General features: G+C 44.8%; 1 protein-coding gene across 3 annotated transcripts in view; it reads left to right on the plus strand.

The window, feature by feature from the left end:
• LOC140895985 (butyrophilin subfamily 1 member A1) overlaps positions 1–16,426 on the plus strand; it is a 45,418-nt gene extending 28,992 nt beyond the window's left edge. For 2 of the 3 annotated variants that reach the window (XM_073307024.2, XM_073307026.2), the window contains 9 exons: positions 766–786; positions 2,723–2,743; positions 4,273–4,293; positions 4,541–4,561; positions 7,915–7,935; positions 9,141–9,161; positions 9,898–9,918; positions 10,036–10,062; positions 15,478–16,426. In XM_073307024.2, the coding sequence (XP_073163125.1) occupies positions 766–786; positions 2,723–2,743; positions 4,273–4,293; positions 4,541–4,561; positions 7,915–7,935; positions 9,141–9,161; positions 9,898–9,918; positions 10,036–10,062; positions 15,478–15,989 (686 nt within the window). In that variant the 3' untranslated portion in view covers positions 15,990–16,426. The remainder of the gene's footprint in view (positions 1–765; positions 787–2,722; positions 2,744–4,272; positions 4,294–4,540; positions 4,562–7,914; positions 7,936–9,140; positions 9,162–9,897; positions 9,919–10,035; positions 10,063–15,477) is intronic. The other variant, XM_073307025.2, reaches the window with a different exon arrangement.
• The last annotated feature ends 4,024 nt before the right edge of the window (positions 16,427–20,450 follow it).

Below are 20,450 nucleotides of genomic sequence, written 5' to 3' on the forward strand. Positions count from 1 at the left end.
GCCCCTTCCCCGGCGCCCCCCACCCCTGCCTCTCACGCCTCTCTGCCCCTTCCCCGGCGCCCCCCACCCCTGCCTCTCACGCCTCTCTGCCCCATGGAAAAAAATCGTGGATGCTCAGCACCACCCCCCCCCCCGCCTTCCCCCAGTGCCTCCCACTTGCTGGGGTCAGCTGTTCAGCGGGGTGCAGGAGGGGCTGCGGGGAGGGAGTGGCGCAGGGACAGGAAGAGGCAGGGGGAGGGGGAAGAATAGGGTGGGAAGAGATGTGACCGGGGAGCGGGGTGGGACGAGGCAGGGCAGGAGTGGGGATTGGTGGGGGTGGAGCATGGGGCACGGCAGGGGTCGAGCAACCCAGGGAACGCAGGAACTCGGCGCCTCTGTCTCCCCACGTGCCTGGCTGACGTCGCTATGCCAACAGGCGTCTGTGGTGTAGATCTGCTCTTACTGCCCTACCAAGGCAATATGACCAGAGGCCCTGATCCTGCAGACACCTATCTTCACTGCTGCGCATTGTGCCCTGGAAATCGACAGTAATTCCGGCGCCCAGGGTACAGAGACTTATGCACGTACTGAGCTTTCGTCTCGTCGTCCTGTTCAAGTCAGCGGCTCTTTACAGGGTTACAGCCAACTGCCCATTTGGGATTGGGGTCAAAGTAGATTAATTAGAGTGCTTATAATGAAAGCTGACCTTGAGATCCATAGCCTTGAGAAACAAAGCTCTTGATAGGCTTTCATTTACTGATCTAGTTCTTTCCCTTTTTTTTCAAGGTGATCTTCAAGAAGAAATTAGTAAGTTATAACCTCCTCTAATGCAATGGTTTGTATGGAGTTGCTAGGCTAGGCTGTGTCTACACTGGCAATTGAACGACAAAACTTTTGTTGTTCAGAGGTGTTAACCCCCTTCCCCCCCCCAAAAGACAAAAGTTTTGCCATGACAAGTGCCAGTGTGAACAGAACGTTGTTGGCAGAAGCACTCTCCTGCCAACAAAGCGAACGCTGCTCATTGGGGGTGGGAGTATTTTGTCGGCAAAAGAGCCAACAAACAGCGGCTACGCTGCCCGACTTTTAGCGACAGGGCTTTGCCGACAGTCGTGTCGCTAAAAGCTGCGTAGTGTAGACAAAGACCTCGTAAGTACTGTAGGCTTCAGTCACCGGTAGGGAAACGACATGACACCCCAGGCTTTGTGAATAAATTTAAAGTCTGGGATTTTCAAAAGATCCGAAGGCAGTTAGGCACCCACTTTCCACTGAATGTCAATGAAACTTGGGTCCCTTACACACTTAACCTGCTTGGAAAATCCAAGCCCAAATCAACTCTTTGGAACAGCGTCTGTCTTTATTCTGTGTTTGTACAGCACCTACCACAACGGGGTCTTGACCCAGGGCTGGAGTGCCTCTGAACTACCCAATGCAAATAATAAATAACTAATAGAAGTGCTGGCTCCCATTTTCAGCTGTGGCCAGAGGAGGACATAAAAGAGCAAGTTACGGCTCCCTGACTCTGGGACCAGTCCTGCAGACCCAGCACAGACATAATCTGTGTCACTCTGGTCATTTTCCAGCCCCAGCGCACCTTCTTCCCCGGAGGCTGCTGAGGGGGTGGTTCAGAAGTTGAGTACACCAGCTCTGGGCCTGCTAGGGACTCCATCACACCAGGGAAGCCTTCAGCTTGGGACATCCAATTGCTTTTTAGTCTAGACGTCAAAAGGGCCCACAAAGTAGCAGAAAATCCAGTCCCCTGCCTCAGCCACATCATTATTAATTATTGTTATAAAAATGCTAGAATGTGTTGCCCAAGTTGTAATCTTCGGCATAAGGCGTACAGCTTGGCTGGGGTGGTTTTTTGTTTTGTTTTTTTGAGGGGGGATTGTAAATTCACTGAAATATGTTTTTTAGGGTACTGAAACTATTTGCAAATTTGGGTTGAATTCACTGAATAATTTCAACTGAAAACACTTAAGAATTCAGAAATGGTAAAATGGTTTGTTTCAAAAATGTGAATTCAAATCAATATTTCATTTAGAGAGTGTCAATTTGAATCAATATTTTGTTTCAAAATAGCCATTCAGATTGATATTCTAAACATTTTGTTCAACCAAACTGTTTTGTTTTTTTCATTTCTCATTTTGTGAAGGAAAAAACAAACTGAAACAACAAAAGTGTGTGTGTGTGTGTGTGGGGGGCAACGTTCAGTTTGGCCACCGAACAGAAAAATCAACAATTCACTGAGCTACACCGCTGCTGACAGCTCTGATTCTGTTAACCAGAAAAGTAGAAAACAAGCCATAGCCTCAAATTGTTAGTAAAGTATTAGTGATTTCAAGGCCTACTTTTCATTCCTTCTGTGTGCAGAACTCCCAGAGTAGTGAACAGGAGTTTGGGATGCACAAAAAATGGAAAAAAGATCAGTAACAAGTGAGCAGACAAAACCGTCTTGCACCCATCAAACTGGTAACCCTTCCAAAATAATTTCCAGAGCCCAGCCCCACACAGGATCACACGTATGAATAATGCTCTTCCGGTGCATAAAGATTTGCAAAATTGGGCACAACTAACACAGGTCTGACCTGTAACCCGAGGGTGCCTACTGGGAGACATATACGGTAATAAGAAAGAATAATTTTGTGCTTGTAATGAAAATGGTCTTTCATATCTGTAGGCACCTGGACAGGAGCACGACATTTGTATTTATTTTTATCTGTTTTGTTTTTTCTTCTTTCCTTAGGGAGATTGCAGGCAGAAATCGGTAAGTTAGCATTTTCCTCGTATTCCCTTTTGTACATAGTCATCTCATATGAAGAATTTTAACTCTATTCTCCAGCACAATCCCCCTCCCTCCCCAAGGTTCACTATGCACTAAGGTCACCAAAAGGCAATGGGAGAAACATGAAAAGGAACAGAAATAAAGGTTTCCAATAGAAACTCTGACGCTGTTTTATTGTTCGCTGTAGCATCCGAGTGATTATAGGCCAAGGCCCCAATTCAACGTAGCACCTAAGCAAGTGTTTATCTTGAAACACATGCTTAAGTGCTTTCCTGAATTGGAGCCATAACATAATAGCGTTGTGGCAGACAAGAGACCGTCTAAACCTATTAGGGTGGCATTATCAAAAACACCCGGGACTGGCCTAAATTTGCTCGTACTGAAGTCAATGGTGAAACTCCCACTAACTTCAGTGGGAACAGAGCTAGGAAAATACTACCCTTAATCTTTATAATAAAAGCAACAGCACGAATAAAGACCAAGAGAATTGTAGAAATGCAGAATTGGAAGGGACCTCAAGAGGTCTTCTAGTCCTGCCACTTCCCCCCATCCTGCCTTGGTACATGTGGGTGAAGCATACCTAGACCATCCCTGAAGGTGCCTGTCTGATCTGTTCTTAAAAACCTCCAGTGATAGAGATTTCACAACCTCCCTAGCTAGAGAAGCAAATAAATATTGAAGGTTCAAGTCATATCAACAAACTATTCCCATGTTAGGATTTGATCCTGCAGTCTTTGCACTCTCGATTGCTAGTGAAGCCAACAGGAGATTAGGGTCTGTGAAGCAGAATTGGCCTGAATCCTACAAATAATTCAGAGCTCTAAACCTTTGAAAGGATCGATCTGTATGTGTAGTGAATCCAGAAGTGTAAAGCAACATGAAAGAAAAAAGAAAAGGAGGACTTGTGGCACCTTAGAGACTAAACAATTTATTTGAGCATAAGCTTTCGTGAGCTACAGCTCACTTCATCAGATGCATACTGTGGAAAGTACAGAAGATCTTTTTATATACACACAAACCATGAAAAAATGGGTGTTTACCACTACAAAAGGTTTTCTCTCCCCCACCCCACTCTCCTGCTGGTAATAGCTTATCTAAAGTGATCACTCTCCTTACAATGATCACTTTAGATAAGCTATTACCAGCAGGAGAGTGGGGTGGGGGGAGAGAAAACCTTTTGTAGTGGTAAACACCCATTTTTTCATGGTCTGTGTGTATAAAAAGATTCCACAGTATGCATCCGATGAAGTGAGCTGTAGTTCACGAAAGCTCATGCTCAAATAAATTGGTTAGTCTCTAAGGTGCCACAAGTACTCCTTTTCTTTTTGCGAATACAGACTAATACAGCTGTTACTCTGAAACATGAAAGAAAAATGTTAGTGCTGATGATCTTGATATGTAAAAAATGAAAAAAAAATCCTTGAAATTTTTATTCACTGCAAGTTCCTAAATAATTTGAATGAAAATATAATTTAATGATATCATTTGTATTTGTTTTTGTTTTATTTTAGGGAAACACCTTGAAAATATCAGTAAGTTCTATTTTTCTTCTAATGAAATATCTAACATGAAGTTTTAGGCAGCAAAGAAAAATCCCATGTAATGACAATTGAACCCAGATATTGCAAAGACATAAGCCAATATGTAACTTTATGCAATTCAGTGGGACTCTTACACGTGAATAAGTGTTTGCAGGATCAGGCCTAAATCTGGATGCACTCAGATAAAATATTACAAGCTTCTAATTATTTATGTGGATTTCTTTCTCTCTCTTTTTAGGTGAACTCCATGAAGAAATTAGTAAGCTATATTTCCCGCAGTTGAAACTTTTTTGTAGGGTGTTACTTTCCATTATAACATAATTTTCTTTTTCTACCCTCAAAGTTCCTGCAGCTTTAGATTAGACATACAGTGAATGATCTGATGTAAAAAGGCAATGTGAGAACATGTTTAAGTGACTAGAAGTCAGGGTACTGACTCAACCCTGGTCTACATGGGTGGGGGTGGGGGATCAATCTGAGTTACACAACTTCAGCTATGTGAATAACGGAGCTGACGTCGACGTACTTAGATCTACCCACTGTGGTGTCTCCACGGCGGTGAGTCGACGGCTGCCGCTCACGGCGCTGGAGTTCTGGAGTCGATGGGAGACTCGGGGGTCGATTTATCGCGCCTAGGCTAGACGCAATAAATCGGTCGCTGCCCGCCGATCCAGTGAGTAGTGTAGACATACCCTCAGCATGCTGACTGAGAGTGGCCGCAGCAGAAGATGGAGAGGACTCAGTAATGGCTCCCTGGCCAGTTCGACACAGACCCCAGCCTTACTGTCGAGTAGCCTAGAGGGGTGGAATTTTTTAACCAATTTTATTTTTAGGGGGGAAAAGAGGAAATTCAGTGACATCAAAATGTTTTGAGAATTCATGTTGAATTTGCCAAATTGTTTTGGTGTAAAAAGTCTGAAGAGATTGAAATGTTTTGGTTTCACGTTTTCAAAATGCAACATTGAGTTTTTGATTCAAAATGACTTTTTGTTTTGAAAATTCCTTTATTTTATATTTTTTAAGAAAATGCTTGAAATCAGAGCAAGGCGTTTCACTTCAGGTCAAACAAAGTATCTTGGTCAACCTGGAACTAATTTTTTACTGACCTTTTCAGTCACTGAGAACAACTAAATAAAAAATCTTTGTGGTTCAACCTGAAATGCGCCTTCCCCGCCAACTATTTGGAATTGCAGAGATCTGAGGAACCTGTTATTCGCCCAGCTTTTGATTACAGCAGCTGCTGGGCTATTCTAATCTATACCACCTGGCTGCAGCTGCTCTATGGCTTCTCGCCAGGCAGATGTTACCAGCGGGCCATGCTTTCTAGCCACCCCCCTTCTGACTTGTTGCGTGGCCCCATTGTGGTGGGCTGCAGGGCGGCTGTGCAGAAGCTGGCCATGCTAGTTCAAAGCCTGTTAGGGACTTGCCCATGCTGGGGAAGACATCAGCCGCTTCCTGGCCCCTTTGAGCAACTCACATGACAGGTTTCAGAGTAGCAGCCGTGTTAGTATGTATTCACAAAAAGAAAAGGAGGACTTGTGGCACCTTAGAGACTAACCAATTTATTTGAGCATAAGCTTTCGTGAGCTCCAGCTCACTTCATCGGATGCATGCAGTGGAAAATACAGTATGACAATTTTATATACACAGAGAACATGAAACAATGGGTGTTACCGTACACACTGTAACAAGAGCAATCAGTTAAGGTGAGCTATTACCAGCGGGGGTGGGGGGGGAAACAAAACTTTTGCAGTGATAATCAAGATGGGCCATTTCCAGCAGTTGACAAGAATGTGTGAGGAACAGTGTGGGATGTGGGGGGGGATAAACACGGGGAAATAGTTTTACTTTGTGTAATGATACATCCACTCCCAGTCTTTATTCAAGCCTAATTTAATGGTGTCCAGTTTGCAAATTAATTCCAATTGAGCAGTCTCTCGTTGGAGTCTGTTTTTGAAGTTTTTTTGTTGTAATATTGCGACTTTCAATCTGTAATCAAGTGACCAGAGAGATTGAAGTGTTCTCCGACTGGTTTGTGAATGTTATAATTCTTGACGTCTGATTTGTGTCCATTTATTCTTTTACGTAGAGACTGGTTTGTACATGGCAGAGGGGCATTGCTGGCACATGATGGCATATATCACATTGGTAGATGTGCAGGTGAAGGAGCCTCTGATCATGTGGCTGATGTGATTAGGCCCTGTGATGGTGTCCCCTGAATAGATATGTGGACACAATTGGCAACGGGCTTTGTTGCAAGGATAGGTTCCTGGGTTAGTGGTTCTGTTGTGTGGTGTGTAGTTGCTGGTGAGTATTTGCTTCAGGTTGGGGGGCTGTCTGTAGGCAAGGGCTGGCCTGTCTCCCAAGATCTGTGAGAGTGATGGGTCGTCCTTCAGGATAGGTTGTAGATCCTTGATGATGCGATGGAGGGGTTTTAGTTGGGGGCTGAAGGTGACGGCCAGTGGCGTTCTGTTACTTTCTTTGTTGGGCCTGTCCTGTAGTAGGTAACTTCTGGGTACTCTTCTGGCTCTGTCAATCTGTTTCTTCACTTCAGCAGGTGGGTATTGTAGTTGTAAGAACACTTGATAGAGATCTTGTAGATGTTTGTCTCTGTCTGAGGGGTTGGAGCAAATGTGGTTGTATCTTAGGGCTTGGCTGTAGACAATGGATCGTGTGCTGTGGTCTGGATGAAAGCTGGAGGCATGTAGGTAGTTATAGCAGTCAGTAGGTTTCTGGTATAGGGTGGCAACTATGGTGACAGAAGGAGGGGAAAGGATATAATGGAGAGATGTGCCATATTAGAAGAAAGTTAAACCAATCCATATTAAGGATAAGGAAAGTAGACATGACATGAAGGTCTAGATTGTATGATAAATGTCTCCCCTACCTCAGCCATATCAGCATTAGTCCCCAGATGCTATGATATTGTTATTTGGAGTACTGTGTCCAGGATGTGGACAAATTGGAGAGAGTCCAGCGGAGGGCAACAAAAATGACTAGGGGGCTGGGGCACGTGACTTACAAGGAGCAGCTGAGAGAACTGGGGTTATTTAGTCTGCAGAAGAGAAGAGTGAGGGGGGATTTGATAGCAGCCTTCAACTGCCTGAAGGGGGGTTCCAAAGAGGATGGAGCTCGGCTGTTCTCAGTGGTGGCAGAAGTGGCTACACCTTGGAAGAGAGAGAGGGAATTCTGGTGACAGAAGGAGGGGAAAGGATATAATGGAGAGATGTGCCATATTAGAAGAAAGTTAAACCAATCCATATTAAGGATAAGGAAAGAAGAAAGTCTAAAGACTGAGTTATAGAACTGAATGAATATTAATTGTTCATGTGGTGTTAGCCGTTATCATTTTAGGGCTTACTCTTGCAATCTCTGTACGCCTCAGGCTCCCAGAAGCAGAACTGAGCCCCACTTCTAGACACAATTCAAAACTGTAAACCTTTGAATTTTTAGTTTCACTTGTAACCAGAAAATCCACAATATGGATAGAAATGTAATTAATGATTATCTGGACACTAGGAATCAATATAAAATGGGGAAAAATATTTAAACCTTTGTTCATTGAAAAAACTCTTAAATAGTTTGTATTTATTTCTGTTTGCTTTATTTCAGGGGCACATCTTGAAAATATTAGTAAGTTCAATTTTTCTCCCAATCTAATCTCTCATATGAAGTTGTACGCGGTTAAATTGTTGTTGTTTTTAATTAAAGGAATAATGTCAATTTGAAAATCAAATGCACTAACTTTGGCCACAATTCAGAGGGCACAGCAGATCAGTCATTTGCAGGATTGGGGTCTTTGTAATAAATCATCGTCTACAAAATGGTATGTCAGAATAAAAACCAGACTTTGATAATAATGTTAAGGTCTGACCTTTCATTTCTTGCACGCACACCACTCCCAGTGCAATCAAAGGGTACTGGGCTGTGAGGAATAGTAATCAAAATATTCTGAATTTTGATTTTCCATCATCATCATTTTTATTTCCAATGACCAAAAAGGGGCAGGGAAAATGTCAACCAAATTGTCACTTACCCTCCCCCCACAAACACAAGCTATTTTCCCACCAGCTCTAACAATTAATAATCAGACCTAAAGACACTTTGCTCTGCAAAACTGTAAATCTTTAAAAAATTATATTGGAGCTCTGAGCCAACACGTTCTTAAACTTATGCTTCATTTTCAGCACACAGGTGGCCTTGTTGAAGTCAATGGGAGTGCTCACATGCTTAAAATTACGTACGAGCCTCACTCTTTGTATCATCAGTGCCTAAGAGTCCAAGCCTGCAAATACTTACATGCATGAGTAACTTTATGCATGTGCCTGAGTGCTGGTCAGATTGGGTGTTTATAATGCATTGTTGCCTGTAATCTTAGCTCCTGATCCTGAGTTTGGAGCCATGCGAGTGAACTGTTGAATTCAGCCCCCCTGATTTCAGCGTAGATTCAGGTCTTTAGAATACCATGGGAAGGTAGATATTAATAGCAATGAACAGCCATGATCCTTCTGCATTATACAACCCACTGGTGAATGTGTTACAGGCCTGCCTGCGTACTGCTCTACATACAATATGAGTCTGCTACAGACCCTTGCTAAATCTACAGCAATTTGGTCTTTTTGTTAGCTCTGGAGGTCCCCAGTTAAATGCCTGGTGCATCAAACAGTATGGTGGCCATCACACTTGCATATGGTTAACTTTAAGTATGTGATTAGTTCCACTGAAATAATTCAAGGCCTATGTACGTGAGCTGAATGACTATAATGAAAAGTGATCTTTAAATTTCCAAACATTGTAAGAGAATTTTTAATTGCCTTTTCCTTTTCTTTTTATTTAAGGTGAACTCAATGAAAAAATTAGTAAGTGATATTTTCTCATTTTTGTATGGATTGCATCTTCTCGTGACATTTTCCATCTACTTTTCTCCCCAGACAGGAACTGCAGGCTGAATTCAAACACACAACAAATGATTTGTCACCAAGAAAGATTGTGAGATAGTGATTAGAACTAAGGGTATTGAATAGATATGCTGGTCCAGATTCTCAGCCACCTAATGAAACAGTGTGACATACATTCTGAGTTTTGACAAGCTCTAGTCTGGAGTTTTATAGTACTTCCTTATGGAATCACAGAAATGTATAGAAACACTGCGAGTACCAACTCCAGCACACACACGCAGGCCTTGACTTTGTACTAAAGTCCCAGATCAGATACAACAAGATAATAACATACAAGACAACAATTTAACACTAAAATGAAGATACAACACTATCTGTAGGTAAGGAGTTTGTCTACAGTGATCATCAAGTTACATAATTTCACTGCCTACAACCCCTGTCCCACGCTGTGTAGTGGTTGGGTATAGGATGTGGCCTTTAAACCCACTTAGGGCTAGAATAATTGATACTGGAAGATTTCAGAGGTGCTTTATCCATGGTTTGGAAGGGAATCGTTTCCCAAAGACTTGATTAAAAAGTCTTGGCCTGAGATGGTTTTGATGAAGGAGTCGGGCTTCATTTATTCTTGGGAGAAAAGCTCGTCCACAATGTCTTTATTTCCGATGTTTTAATTATTGTTACTATTATTATTATTTAGGTGGACTGCAAAGGGAACTTGGTAAGCTTTTCCCCCCTTCTTTTTTCTGTAATGCATCCTTTTTTATTAATCAGATTCAGCTTAACAATGAACTTATTCACATGAGTGCTCACCTTTATTTGATTTGCTTGGTTTCAGAATGGAGAAAAGCCCTAGTTTGTCCAAGTAAGTAAAGTTTGTATTTAGTTAATGTCCAAATTTCACTTCCTTGAGAGAACCTTGCTCCCTTTCTTGGTAGAAATAGTTTAAAACAACACAAAACACAAACAGGAAATAACGCAATAGTTTCTCTGGTTGAAGTTTGAATGGTGAAGGCGGTTCCCCAAGTGAGCTGTAGAGCTGGGGAATCTTCCTTTGGGAACACAGAGAGGAGTGAATTAACATTTTTCTGGATAATACATGCTCAGGTAGTACTTGAATGGGATGCTGTCCTGATGTTATTCTTTGCACATTCATAGGGGAAGGACAGTCCAGCGGCTAGGGTGTTAACCTAGAATTCTGAAGGCCTCAGTTCAGATCCCGTCTCCTGTGTGACATTGGGCAAATCACTTAATTTCTTTTTTTGCCAGAAGCTGGGACTGGGTGATGGGGGATGGATCACTGGATGATTCCTTTCTGTTCATTCCCTCTGGGGCACCTGGCACTGGCCGCTGTCGGAAGACAGGACACTGGGCTAGATGGACCTTGGGTCTAGCCCAGTCTGGTCATTCTTATGGCCATTGCATTACATGTATAAACAGTATATTCTTGACAGTGCGATGCCTCTAACCAGAGAATGGCTAAATCCTTAGTCTCCTCCTGAATATATATATATATGGATGAACCATAGCCTAGCTCCTTAAGTATATTGTAAAATTAACTTCCAGAGCAGAGGGTCAAATTATGTCACTGAATCTAGCAAACTGATTTACATTTTCAGTAATTGTGAATACAAGTTACATAATTTATGTGGGGCAGATGGCTCAGACATGTCCAGTGTTTCTCAGGACATCGTGCATGATTCACTGAACTTTTTTCATTTCCCTGACTATCTTGCATCTAGTGCTCCTTTCTTTCTGTTCATGCATGAACGCCATGGCCTGCACAGTAAACTGCATGAGCCTCCCTGACAGAGCCAGAGAGACAGGAAAGAAGGGGAGTAAAGGTTATCCTCGGGCAGGGAGGTTAGAAAGAGGAAGAAGGGGGAGGTCAGCATGAAGGAAGAAGAACACTGGAAAAGAATGAAGGAAAGGGAGCCCTGGGGAATGAGGAAGAAAGAAGCAGCTATTTGAAGGGAAGGGATCACGTATCAGGGAAAGGCTATGAAGAGGAGAATTAGGAACCTGACTGAGAGAGTCAGGATAGGGGAAGAAAAGGGGAAACATACCTGAAAGAAAATGTATGAGCAAGGAAGTAACAAAGGAAGAGAAGAGAGATCAACAGAACAAAAGCAAGGTGATTCTTAGCCTGAAAACTGATAGGCTAAGTCTGGGCCCAAGGTAGGATTTTTCTATTGAGTTTGAACTCAACAAATCACCCACAAGGTTCTCCCTGCCTGCAGACATTTCCTGCAACATGAAAGAAGATTTCTTCTCTTCCACCCAAATCTCCTCCTATCCTCCTCTCCAAGCCCAATTTCCCCCAGTCTCCATTTTGGCAATGTCCAAAGTGAAATATTACGATTTTTTTATTCAAAAAGACTTTTCATTTCAAATTTTACTTCATTTTTTTTTTCAGGTTTAAAAACCCTCAAAAGTGAAACAAAATGTTTTATTCTGTGTCAAACAATATATGTCATTCAACCCAAAACAAACACATTTTAAGATTTTTGGTTGACCCAAAATGATTTTTTTAAATTTATTTTTGGTGTGAACCTAAAAATCAGTTATTTGCACAGTTCTGGGAGAAGAAGACAAAGATGCACAAACGCTTCCCACACGGGTTTGCTCCATGGGTCTGCTCTTATATCATCCAGTGTTTAACATGTAATGAAAGAGGTTCCAGGGCTCAAGCAGTTTTTTTTACATTCATAATTGATGCAGCAAGCCCAGAGGCACCAGGGCTACAAACTGCCAAGCCTAGAGATGACAGGGCTCAACGCTGGCATGTCCTGGCACAAATTTAAGCACTGAACACATCCCCTTCCCCACACAGTCCTCCTTATTCCTGATGTATGATTTGATGGAAATTGTCTGTCCTTTTTTATTGTCAGCCATCCTAGTGATCAGGTTATACTGGGAGCTCTGTCTTCAGGGGAAAAGACTAGTTTGTCATTTTTTGTTAAAGTTTGATTCTATGGCAGTCATTTGATGTGCTTAGTGGAGGTGTGTGAATAGCCAATTCTTCAGTTTGCCAGCTGTACTGAAAACAAATACATGCAGGAGAACCTCAGAGTTACAAACACCAGGTTTATGAACTGACGAGTCAACCACAGACCTCATTTGGAACTGGAAGTGCATGATCAGGCAATAAAATAAAATTAAATAAAAAAGCTAATACAGTTCAGTGCTGTGTTAAACATAAACTACTAAAAAAAAAAGGGGGGGTGGGGGGGACAGCAGCATTTTTCTTCTGCACAGTAAAATTTCAGAGCTGCATTAAGTCAGCTGAACATTGTAAACGTTTGAAAGGACAACCATTACATTTTTTCAGAGTTATGAAAAACCTCCATTCTTGGGGTGTTCGTAACTCTGAGGTTCTACTGTAAATAAAATGAAAAAATCTTTTCAGGGTGGCTCAAAATGATTTTTTTTTTTAAAGAAATTGGGCAAACTGAAAAGTTGAAAAAATCTGGTTGAATGAAACAAATCTTTTGGCCAGAAATGGCTGATTAATCTATAAAGGTTTAAAACATCTTTTAAAATAAAATTGAAGCAAATTTCAAAAAGAAAAATCTTTCTGAACCAAAAAGTCAAACTGTTTTGTTTCAAAAATGTGAAAAAGCAGTGTGTCAACTTTTTCAGAGTTTTTTCCCTACCAGAAGAATTCTCTGAATTTTACACAAATTCGTGAAATCTTTCAGTCAGTCCAAATCTACATTTTTCAGAAAAAAAAAAATTCCCCCAGCTTCAGTGCTTAGATTGCCAAAGAGAATAAACCATATTAACTACTTTCAAATTTAAACTTTAATCCCCTACATTTTGATGCTGGACACTGGTCTTCATATAGGGTTGTCCTGCTGACTGCTGTGTTGTTGATTGTTTGTTTGTTTTCAGCTTTATTTATATAATATTAAGAGCCAGACCTCATCAGCCAATTTTGAAGCTAATATAAGTATTGTAACCGTGGCAAAAATGGGCTATTAAAGGAAACTCAGCTGGGACCTTATCTATAGAGTGAGTTTCACTGGTCCACATTGCTACCATGAACAAACTTTGATAGCTGCATAGATTTCATGACAGCCATGAAATTCTGACTCATTCACAACAAGCATTATCTATACTAACACTGAAATGGGATATTGGCCTTATCCTTTGCCATGCCAGGACCTCACACAAGGTGAGAATTCTCAGTCAGATCTAGCTTTGGGATGGGAGATGGCCTACATTTAATTTCAAATGGAAAAAGTGATACCACCTTCTCAATCCCTTTTCATTCCACCTGGATGCCAAGCTAAAGACACCTGAATCAGCTGTGGGCCACCTATGTCTTCTGTAGTTGAGGATGCAAGTGAGCTTCCATTATAAGCCCTGCTTTCCCTCCAAACCGCATACACTGGAATATCACTAACAATAATCAGAACATGATTGTTAGGGGAACATGGCTTGCAAATTCAACCCATGCATTTGAAGAGTCAAGTAACTCCCAGCTGAGATGACCCCAGAGCCACTGAGCATAGGAAGGTGATGGTAAGGTCAGTTCTGCAGTGGCCACTGCAGTGTAGGGTAGCCAATGGACAGCTGCTTCCCCAACTTTTTACCTTGGAAGTGAGCTACGTCTACATTGGTACCACTCTGCAGTGACTTACATCGAATGAGAACTGGAGTAACGTCCACGGATGGTTAAAGGATAGAGAGTGTGGGGGGTGTGGTGGATAGGAGAGAAGTTTCCTCTCCTCTGCTGAAAACAGATGATCTCCTCCTTCCTCCTTAGATAATGTCATGAGGAGACCTGGGTGAAAAGTGGATATTTCAGTTCATTGGCAATTTCAAAAAATTGAAGACAAATTTGTTTTGGGTCAGATCAGAAATGAAAATTTGTAGAGAGTTAAAAAAATGATTTAAACAAAATGTTTTATTTTAAGCATTTATAAAGTTTTTTTGCTTTTTTAAAAATAAGATTAAGGGAAATTTTGAAATGAAAAATTGTTCCCAACCAAAGAAATTAAAATGTTTAGTTTTTAAAATATCAAAACAAAATATTCTGATTTTTTTTTAATATTTTTATTTCTCTTAAACAAACAATTTGGCCAAACTGACGTGGATTTGGAAAATGTTTGTGTTATTGAATCTGAATTTTTCACCAACAAAAGTTTTGGCCTAACAATGTCACCGACTCTAGTTGTGAGAGCGGCCCATTGTGTTTCAATCTACTTTAAGCACTGTTTGTGCTAAACTATCTCTCTGCTTCTTCAACCTGTCCTAATTCCCTTTTCCTGTGGATCGCTTCCCTCTAGTAGAGATGGTCTCTTGGCTGTTATTCCTTTCTACCTGGCCTTGAACTTAAGTTAGGGGTATATCAAATCATGTTATGGTGTGATCTGACTTTAAATATTAGGAAGGAGGAGCACAGCAGGGGTTCTGTCCATGAGAAAGAAACGGGAATAAAATCCCCAGCATTCCTGGGTCTCTGGTTCCAGGGAGAGGCATCTGCAGGAGAGGAAAGAGTCTGCATCTCAGGCCTGACTCAGATGACCTTTTGCTCTTGTCACTGACCTGTTCCTGCTCGGGTTTGTGACTCTGCCCTGCACTCTGATGAGATCTTGGAGCTCCTCCCCATTCAGAGCTGGGCAAATCCCGGAGGAAGGAGTTGGGGCAGATCAAACCTTCCCCCAGAGATGAGCTCTGTCCAGGGGTGATGGATCCTTCTTCCTAAAACTGACGGGCGGGGGGGGGCACGAGGCCGCACCCCCCTCCATGGCCCTGCCCCTGCCCCTTCTCTTCCTCCAGAGGCCCTGCCCCCTTGGCCAAGCCAGAAGCTGGGACCTGGGATGGGGAGAGGGGCGAGAGCAGCCCCTGGCCCAAGTCCCCATCCCCTGGGTCCCCACCAAAGCAGGTGGAGGCTCTGCAGCTCCCCACAGTTGCCCGCGTGGCTCTTACCCTGACCCAGATCCAGCTTCCAGCCTGGCCTGGGGGGCCAAAGAGCTGCAACCGGGCCATGGTAAGCGACAGCCGGGCAGCTGCTGCGAAGAGCCACGGACCCTCCATCAGCCTTGGATGGGGGGTCATCTGGGGGGCAGGGCCATGGGAGGGTCCACGACTCCCCACAGCTGCAGAGGTTCCCCAGGTCGGGCTCCAGCTTCTGGCCTGGCCAGGAGGCGGGCCTTTGGGGGGAGGAGAAGGGGCAGGGGGCCAGGCCCGTGGGGAGTGGGGGGGCCATTCCCGCATTCCTGCACCTCTGGCTCTGCCTTTAGCGTCCTGATTCTCCCTCTCTCCACTGCAGCGAATGTGACCATGGATCCAAACACGGCAAACGCCCAGCTCGTTGTGTCCGAGGATCGGAAAAGCGTGAGGCGTGGAATTGCACGGCAGGAGGTGCCGGACAATCCAGAGAGATTCCATTCTTTCTGTTTGCTGGGCTGCGAGAGGTTCACCTTGGGGAAACATTACTGGGAGGTGGAGGTGGGAGATGGGGGATTTTGGGCTGTGGGTGTCGCCAGAGAGTCTATGAGGAGGAAGGGAGGGATCAGATTTAACCCTGAGCAGGGGATCTGGGCTGTGGAGCGGTGTGGGGATCAGTACCGGGCTCTCACCTCCCCTGAGACTCCCATGCCCCTGAATGAGAGGCCTAAGAAGATTGGGGTTTATCTGGACTATGAAGCGGAGTGCGTGGCATTTTATGATACTGGTAATGAGACCCTGATCTTTACTTTCATGTCAGCGTCTTTCACTGGGGAGACAATCCTTCCCTTCTTCTGGGTGGGCATTGGCGTCCTGCTCAAAATCTGCCCCTGAGGCCTGGAGATGGGGAGGTGGAGTCAGGGGTAGCAATATCCCACTAGGGTTCACTCTGGTTGTGGACCAGAAATGGACTGAACTAGTCATTGTCCCAGGGACAGCTCAGATGGGTTACAACACACTGCTATGGCTCTAGAGAGGGGCATGGGGGAGACAGAGGAGATGGGGGGTTGAAGGGAGCATAGGCACCGACTCTGTGGGTGCTGCAGGGCTGGAGCACCCATGGGGAAAAATTAGTGAGTGCTCTGCACCCACCAGCAGCCAAGCTCCCATCCCCGCCCCCCCATCTCCCCCTCCTCCCCCTCCCCTGAGGGTGCCGCGTTCCCGCTCCTCCGTCTGCCTCCCAGCGCTTGCCACCGCCAAACAGCTGTAACCGGCTCCGGGAGGGAGGGGAAGGACTGGGAACGTGGTGCGCTCAGGGGAGGAGGCGGAGCCGGGGCAGGGATTTGGGGAAGGGGTTGGAATAGGGACGGGAGGGGGCGGGGCCGGGGTGGAGTCGGGGTGGGGCAGGGGCTGAGAGGGGTCGAGCACCCACCGGCGCCAGGAGAAGTCGGCGCCTATGGTAGGGAGTGGAGAAGCTGAAGACTGGAAAGGGGAACATGGGGCTTTTCTGGGGAGGGAGATGCTGGAAGGAAATGGAGAGAGAAAGAAAGGGAAAGGGGATAAGTAAAGAGAGAGGGAATAAAACTGTTAAATATTATGGAAAGTGATTGTGTTATTGGATGGCTTATTAAATCAATCCCTTTGTTCATGAGAAAAGCTATTTTAGGGCCTTATTCTCACAGATTTTGGACACTCTCTTCTCTGCTTTCTGATTATTACATTTAATTGTAATTCTCACATTTCCTGACTGTAAATATAGCATGTATTTTAAATACTGTTATTTCTGCTTGTTATTTTCTTTTTTCTCTGTTTCTTTCAAACTGTTTGTTTTTTAAAGGAGAGTACCTTTTTTTCCTGCATAAACTCTGGACTGTCTGGTGGGCATCTGCAGGATGATGTGATCTCACCAGTCTCTGCTTGAGGCCTTGTGCCAGTCTACCTAGGGAATACCAGCAGCTATGCCAGTTATACTGAGCAGCATATGCCAGTGTGATTCTGCCATGCCAGGGTACTCCTCCTCCTGCTCCATCATACAGTCCATCAGGTACCTTTGGTGGGTCAGAAAATTCCTCTGAAATATCCACCAGCACTTCAAGGAAGCTCTGTCCTTTTTCTGATGCAGGAGTGAAAGCGCAAACAAGAGGACTTCTTCAAAAGGTGCCTTCTCCATGTTGCTGGCTCTGGTAGCTGGGCACACTCAGACCAAATCACTCCTTGGCAGTCTGTGTTGGTGGGCTGTTCAAACTTCCTGTAACAAGCAGGGTGGGCGGAGAAGTTTTGCTACACTGAAACATGGTCAGAGGGCCACAGCGGCCACATTTCAGGTGGGTGTTGGGGAATCTGGGATAAGGTTGGTTTGACTCAGGTCTACATGCTGCAGTGTGGACACCAGAGCCCCAGGTTTGACCCTAGGTTAGAAATGTCTTTATGTAGGGTTAAGAAACAGTGTCGATGCTCAAGCCCAGGGTTCTCCAACATGGGCCAGCGGACTCCAGACCCAATAACCCTGGGCTTACATTGCATTGTAGACAATCCCAGAGTGACAGACATGCATATCCTCATTAGTGTTCGGTGACACAACCACGTCAGGAGAAAAAAAAATTCCACGACTATCTTCAAAAACCACACCTGGAAAATGAAAAGGAAATAAACAAGGAAACATTTTTATATGCTTTATTTACATTAAGTAAATGTCAGGCTTAAAGAGACTGGGAGGGAACTTTCATAACCAGACCATGTGGTAAAAACAGTCAAAAATTTGATGCATTGTCCTGAAAGGCATTAAAGTGGAAATATTGCAAATGAGCTCTGGGTAGGAATTAATGAGCAGGGGTGAAAGTGGCTGGTGCAGGCCGCTATGGCGTGCTGGTGAGAACTGGCCGCCAGTACCAACCAACGTTAAAGCGCTACTACTTTTGCTCCCCCGCGTCGGCAGCCCTGCGGTAGGGTCCGGCAGGGCCCCTGATGGGGGGGCCAAAAGGGGCAGCGGCCTTGGGTGGCCCTTCAAATCACAGTGGCAGCAATGAAGGGCTGCCTGGGGGAGCCTGATCCCCAGCCCCCCCTCCACATGAGGCCCCCCCCCCTTCCGGTGGCCAGAGCCACCCCTCACACCTTGCCCAGGGGGGACCCGGGGTACCAGTAAGTCCCTCTGCTTACTTTCACCCCTGCTAATGAGTTACAGTCACACATTCAGAAAGATTTTATAGATCTCCCTCTCGTGTTTTCTTTCCTTCTCCCTTTTATTTTATTTCACCCGGTTTTTCACATCATTTTAGCTAGCACTTGTTTTCCATCCATTTATTTCTCTGTCTGCCCCTAAATCTCTTTTATTCCCTATCACAAATCATTCCAACACAGGTTCCCAGTTTTCTCCCCGAGCTCTTCCCTTCCTCTGCTCTGCCCCAAAGAGGTTTTCTGGTTTCAGGATTGTTTTGCTTTCACTCTTTTCACATTAGTTCCCTACCCCCCATGCCTTTCCCCAGGTTTCTCTATTTACACTTGTTTTACTTTATTCCCCCCCACCACTTTGATTTCTTCTCTCCCTTCTGATTAAAGCTGCTCTGTACCTGCCTCTCTCCTCCCTGCAGCCAGCTCACCTTCATCCAAATGACATCCTCCCCACCCCTCCTCCTCACCACAGCATCCCTTCCCCAGTAGCCTGGAGGTCACACTTCCCAGTCCCTGGGACTGGGTGTCTATCTCCCAGGCTCCTGGCTGGTGCAGAGGATTCACCTTCTCCCCAAACCTCCCAAATCACAATTAATTTGCTGTCCTTGCCACCCCCACATCTGCCTGTCCCCCAGACCCGCTAGTAGTTACAGCCCCAAGCCCCACATCACTTCTGTCCCTGACCCTCCAACAGTTCTCATCCTGCAGCCCCCACATGTGCCCTTCAGGGCCCCTATGCTCCTCCTGCAGCTCCAGAGCTATTCACACCCCCTCCTTCCCATCCCTGGGGCTGCAGGGCGGGAAGGGGAGTGTCACAGAGATTAGATATTGGAGTTGGGTAGACAGGTGTCCTCCAAGGTCATAAAGATGAGCCCCAGGCTAGGTAGATGAGAGTCCTCCAGACTCTCCAGAGACTAGGATGACTGTGATTAGAGACACCCATTTTTTCATGCCTATTGAACTATTCCCACCACGTCTCAGGAGCACTGTCTGAGCCAGAATTCCCAGAGTCCTCCTGCGCCATAGAGGACAGTGCCATAGGGGCGGCAAAAGCCGTGGGTCAATGAGATCGGAGGAGGTAGAGAAGCTGCCCCTGCTTCCTATACTTCGACAGGTCAGACACCTATCAGGCCCTCCAGGGTCATAGAGATTGCATGGCAGAAAGTCTGAAGGAAGACAGGAAACGTCCAGTGTCACAAAGACAAGGGTGCGTGAGACTAGAGAGGTTGATTTCAAGGGGATATCCCTGTGATGGGTTCGGTCACAGAGCCCCCGTTGGGACTGTTACCTGATGTGCCAAAATTACTTCTGAGCCAGTTTTCCCTGCCAGTCTGGCCCCCCCAGAATCCTGCTTTGTTGAGCCAGACATGCTCGCCTCCCCAACACAGACCCAGGGTCTGGGCCATGCCCCCAAAGCTGCAGAATTCACTGAAAACAGCTCAGCAGGGTACCTGTCTCCAGCACCCCGACACCCAGCTACCAATGGGATCCAAACCCCAATTAAAACATTTTTACTCTTTATAAAGCTTATACAAGGTCCATTCATAAATTGTCCACCCTCTATAACACTGATAGAGAGATATGCACAGCTGTTTTCTCCCCCAGGTATTAATCACTTACTCTGGGTTTATTAATAAACAAAAGTGATTTTATTAAGTATAAAAGGTAGGATTTAAATGGTTTCAAGTAATAACAGACAGAACAAGGTAAGTTACTAAGTAAAATAAATCGAAATACGCAAGGCTAACTTAATACACTAAGGATCTAGTTACAGCTACTAACTTCTCACTCTGGATGTTATCTCTGGTATAATCCTTTTCAGACCAAAGCTGTAGTTTATGGCCTGGTTCCAGCAATCACTCCCACCCCTGTAGTTACTGTCCTTTGTTCCAGTTGCAACAAGTCAGCGCTTGGAGAATGTGGGCATCAAACCCGCTACTGCTCACAGGTAAAGTGAGCCCTCTATCACTTAAGCTAATTCCCCACCTTTGGCCCCAGGCCGAGGCGCTAGCCAGGTAAACCGTGGACTTTGGGTTCTTAAGCACAACAGTGTTGGGGGAGGGGGGATACTTATAGTCCTGGATCCCAGCCACGCACCTTGGCACAAAGACCAACGGTCCCTGCATGAAATGTGTTGCAGGGATAAGAGTTAGCCCCTAGAACAAGCACCAGACTTCAGAAGAGAAC

The sequence above is a fragment of the Lepidochelys kempii genome, chromosome 11 (genome assembly GCF_965140285.1).
Source record: "Lepidochelys kempii isolate rLepKem1 chromosome 11, rLepKem1.hap1, whole genome shotgun sequence".
In the NCBI taxonomy this organism is placed as follows: Eukaryota; Metazoa; Chordata; order Testudines; family Cheloniidae; genus Lepidochelys; species Lepidochelys kempii.